We start from the raw sequence: 4,333 nt of genomic DNA, 5'->3' as shown, positions 1-4,333 counted from the left end.
CCATCTGTTTACGGAAGCGGCTGTAGTTGTCTGTAAAGATGGCGTCCGAATGGCGTTTCACTGGCATGTCGACGAGGTCATCGCTGGGGAGAGGGAGGAAGGACGGAGGGGGGAATTTATTAACACCATTTATTAACGTTCAGGGGACTGAAGAGGCGTCTTCAACAGGTCGACCCCAAACTAAACCGAGGATACACCCGCACCCCTTTTCATCTGATAAGGGTCTTCAAACCCTACTACTCTCACCTGGTCCTCGATCGCTTGCTATGAGTCTGTCTGTCTATTAGAGTAAAAAAAATAAATAAATAAAGTTTCTCTTTCTTATTGAATGCTTTCCTGCCGATGGCTGTGATGTACATTCAGTCGCACGACTAACAACTCAACTCTGATAAAAGTAACTGTATATGACGAAAAATGGGACAAGAGAAAAACTTCACAGTGCAGTACTTTATATTTAATAATGTGCAACTCCACCCATCCACCACGATTCAGAAATATAATGCCAATACCCACAGGTGTGATTTTTGTTTCTGTATGTGCGATTTCAGGGGAAAAATAAACGACAGAGTAAAATTAATATTGACATGAGTAATATTAGTATATATTAAAATATTTTCCATTACAATTATGTTCTCATATATGTCATAAAGGATATTTCCAGATGGGATAAACATTTACTTTGCAGCATTAAGACTGCAATCATTGAAATTGTATTTAGTAACATTTTTAGATCTTCTAGTTCATGTGCTGAAATAATCATTTTTCCCTTTCTACTTTCTTTCTCTAATTCCATCCTTCTCTGTCTCAAGGGGGTTGGCAGCACTCAGGCAGTTTGCGCCTCCGCTATTCAAATTGGAAAATTGCGCCTGAAGTGATTTGAATGGGAGTTCACAGGGAACTTGGAAGAACTGGAGGATAGCTACACCAATGTGAAATGGCGCGAACCCCTCCCTAAAATGAGCCTCTATATTATGAGAAAACTGATTTGCAAAAGTCTTCTGCAACTGTTTGTCTTATAATCAGAGTTTTAATGTGAAGTGGATAAAGGTGATGAGGTGATGGAGGTGATGGCTGTGATGGAGGTGGTGAAGTGATGGAGGTGGTGAGGTGATGGAGGTGATGCGCTGATGGAGGTGGTGAAGTGATGGAGGTTGTGAGGTGATGGAGGTGGGGAAAGTGAAGAAGGGGAAAAAGGTGTTCACCCACCTGACTCTCTTCCCGATCAGGGACTCCAGATACCGCCGAGCTGAAAGCTGCCCCAGCAGTTTGCTGTACCCACTGGTGAACAGACCGTCTGCGTGCCTAGTAACTCTGGAATAATAATAATAATAATAATAATAATAATAATAAAAATAACAACAGCAACAATAATAATAATGATAATAATAATAATAATCATCATCACAATACTCATATTATTATATTTATTATTATTTTTTTTATTATTATTATTATTATTATTATTATTAATAATAATAATAATAATAATAATAATAATAATAATAATAATAATACAATGATACAATTATACATTCCAGTAATGCACGGCAGTTTTCTTGGGTCACTACTCAAAAAGCTTTGCGCATAAAGCCTCGAGATGTGGAAGATAATTGAATAACAACGAATAATTCACCACGAATGATTCTGTGAATCCAGTTAAACTTTAAACCGGCGTGTCTCTAAATCTACTTTATATATGAATTGAGACCGGTTGGGTTTTTAATTGTAGCTTTCATTTCCAAAAAAATTTTTGTAAAATAAATATATAATTGAGGTTATATTACAGGTTGGATATACAGTTTTAACTTGTCTCCCACTGCTGATAAATCCTAAATATGGATATTATATTTTTCTCCCACCTCATGGATGTGTGCGGCAGAGCCAGAGTCCGGGTGTGGAGCACTGCGCACAGGGCTGCAAGGAGGAGCAGCTGGGGTCCGGTCCGATGGAGCATCCTTCAAACCTGGAGACCAAAACCACGATAAGTTATTATTCATAGCGGTTTGTGTTTAATTCGTACTGTTTGTTCAGAGTTATCATATATATTCAATCTGAGAGAAATACTACAACGAAAAGCCCATGCAGGTGGATTCCTTTAATTTCACATGCAAACAACGCGGCAATATTCACAATAGACAAATCTTCACCCTTGATAAATGTCTTATTATTACTGTTTTAATATCGACATTTAAAGGTAGAAAACGAATGGAGACTATTCGGTGCGTAATTGCGCACGCACCGAATGCGTTTCGGCGAAGGCGAACAAACTGTACAATCCAACTGAAGGAAATGCACATTTTCCGGTTGAAAAAACCTTGAGAACATGCCAAAATAAATTTGAACAAAGTACAATTCGTTAATTTAACTCCTTTAACACTCCTCTGTAGACTTTCCAACGTTGGATCTGATCATTTGGAAGGCTTTTGCGCGTAAATAATTTTAAAACAAAATATGAATGATTAGAATATAGAATAATATTAAAATTACACAATATATATACTCTATATACATATTTAAAAGCATTCTTACACAAGCTTCAGATAAACCACGGGTCTTTTCCTCTCTCCAAGGTCCTGATCCTTCCAGTTGTATCTCCAGTGGGACGCACGGTGGGTGGATCTCCGTTCCCCTTCTTCTTGCGCTTGGTCACTGCTGCACCGTGCGTGCGCGTTTTATACATGGGTACACCTTCTGGAAGGGATGAAGATCGGGTCCCGTCAAGGGCCCGTGACGTCACGAGGTCCCGTTGGGACTGGGTGCTTCCGTCACCATGTGGGGACCAAACAGGCCTGTGGTGACATTATGGGATGTCTTACTTTTTTTTCTTTTTTGTGTGTGTGAAAGGGAAGTTGTTGTGATGATTCTGTTGTGTTGTTGACTCATTCAACGGGTCAACTGGCAGGTAGGAGGAAATAACTTCATGAGGGGCAGTGTGGTGTGCGTGCGTGTGTGTGTGTGTGTGATTGTTTTGTATTACTGAAACATTCTTCTTCACTGCTGTACAGCTACCCCAGTCTGTGCAAAGTGACTTTATTCCAATGAAATCAATTGTCTTTCAACCCCTTTCTGGAATTCCGTATTATTTGTCTTCTTTTAATGTTTTGTGTCTGTCTGTCTGTCTGTCTGTCTGTCTGTCTGTCTGTCTGTCCCGCTGTCTGTCTGTCTGTGTCTGTCCATCTGTCTGCCTCACTGTCATTTAATGTCAATTAAATTCCATCCAACAAGGCTTTATTGGAATGAACATAAATAAATGCAGTTCTGTGAAAACAGTTAGAAAATTATTATTATTATTATTATTATTATTATTATTATTATTATTATTATTATTATTATTATTATTATTATACAGTATATATACACAGCCACAACCACCTGCCTAACTGTGTAGCTCCCCCTTGTGCCACCAAAACAGCTCTAACATGTCAAGGCATGGACTCTACAAGACCTCTGAAGGTGTCCTGTGGTGTCTGGCACCAAGACGTTACAGCAGATCTTTTAAGTCCTCTCACTTTGTCCTGTTCCTCAAACCATTCCTGAACATTCCTTGCAGTGTGGCAGGGCGTATCATCCTGCTGAAAGAGTCCACTGTCATCAGGCAATACCATCACCGTGAAGGGGTGAACTTGGTCTACAACGATGTTTAGGGAGGTGGTACATGTCAAAGTAACATCCACATGAATGCCAGGACCCAAGGTCTCCCAGGAGAACATTGGCCAGAGCATCACACAGGCTCCGTCGGCTTGCCTTCTTCCCATAGTGCATGCTGGTGCCATCTCTTACCAAGGTAAACACGCACCTGACCATCCATATGGTGTAAAATAAAACGTGATTCATCAGACCAGGCCACCTTCTTCCATTGCTCCATGGTCCAGTTCTGACGCTCACGTTCCCATTGTAGGCGGTTTTGGCGGTAGCCAGCATGGGCACTCTGACCGGTCTGTGGCTACACAGCCCCATACGCACAAGCTGTAATGCACTGTGTGTTCTGACACCTTTCTATCATTAACTTTTTCAGCAATATGTGCTACAGTAGCTCTTCTGTGGGATTGGACCAGACAGGCTAGACTTCACTTGCCATGCGCATCAATGAGTCCATGTGCGCCCATGACCCTGTCACCGGTTCACCAGTTGTCCTTCCTTAGACCACTTCTGGTAGGTACTAACCACTGCATACCTGGAACATCCCACAAGACATGCACTTTTGGAGATGCGCTGACCCAGTCGTCTAGCCATCACAATTTGTCCCCTGTCAAAGTCGCTCAGATCCTTACGCTTGCCCATTTTTCCTGCTTCCAACACATCAACTTCAAGAACTGACTGTTCACTTGTTGTC

General features: G+C 41.0%; 1 protein-coding gene across 1 annotated transcript in view; it reads right to left on the bottom strand.

The window, feature by feature from the left end:
- The window catches only part of vip (vasoactive intestinal peptide), a gene marked incomplete at both ends in the record, with an annotated part of 2,001 nt that extends 47 nt beyond the window's left edge, over positions 1-1,954 (bottom strand). The window contains 3 exons of the mRNA XM_080017262.1: positions 1-83; positions 1,207-1,311; positions 1,860-1,954. The exon at positions 1-83 is cut by the window's left edge and continues 47 nt beyond it. Of these exons, the coding sequence (XP_079873388.1) occupies positions 1-83; positions 1,207-1,311; positions 1,860-1,954 (283 nt within the window). The remainder of the gene's footprint in view (positions 84-1,206; positions 1,312-1,859) is intronic.
- Positions 1,955-4,333: the final 2,379 nt, after the last annotated feature.

Source organism: Zeus faber, assembly GCF_960531495.2.
Source record: "Zeus faber genome assembly, chromosome: 16".
In the NCBI taxonomy this organism is placed as follows: domain Eukaryota; kingdom Metazoa; phylum Chordata; class Actinopteri; order Zeiformes; family Zeidae; genus Zeus; species Zeus faber.
The sequence above is the reverse complement of the archived record's forward strand: the minus strand, read 5'-3'. Positions and strand labels throughout refer to the sequence as shown.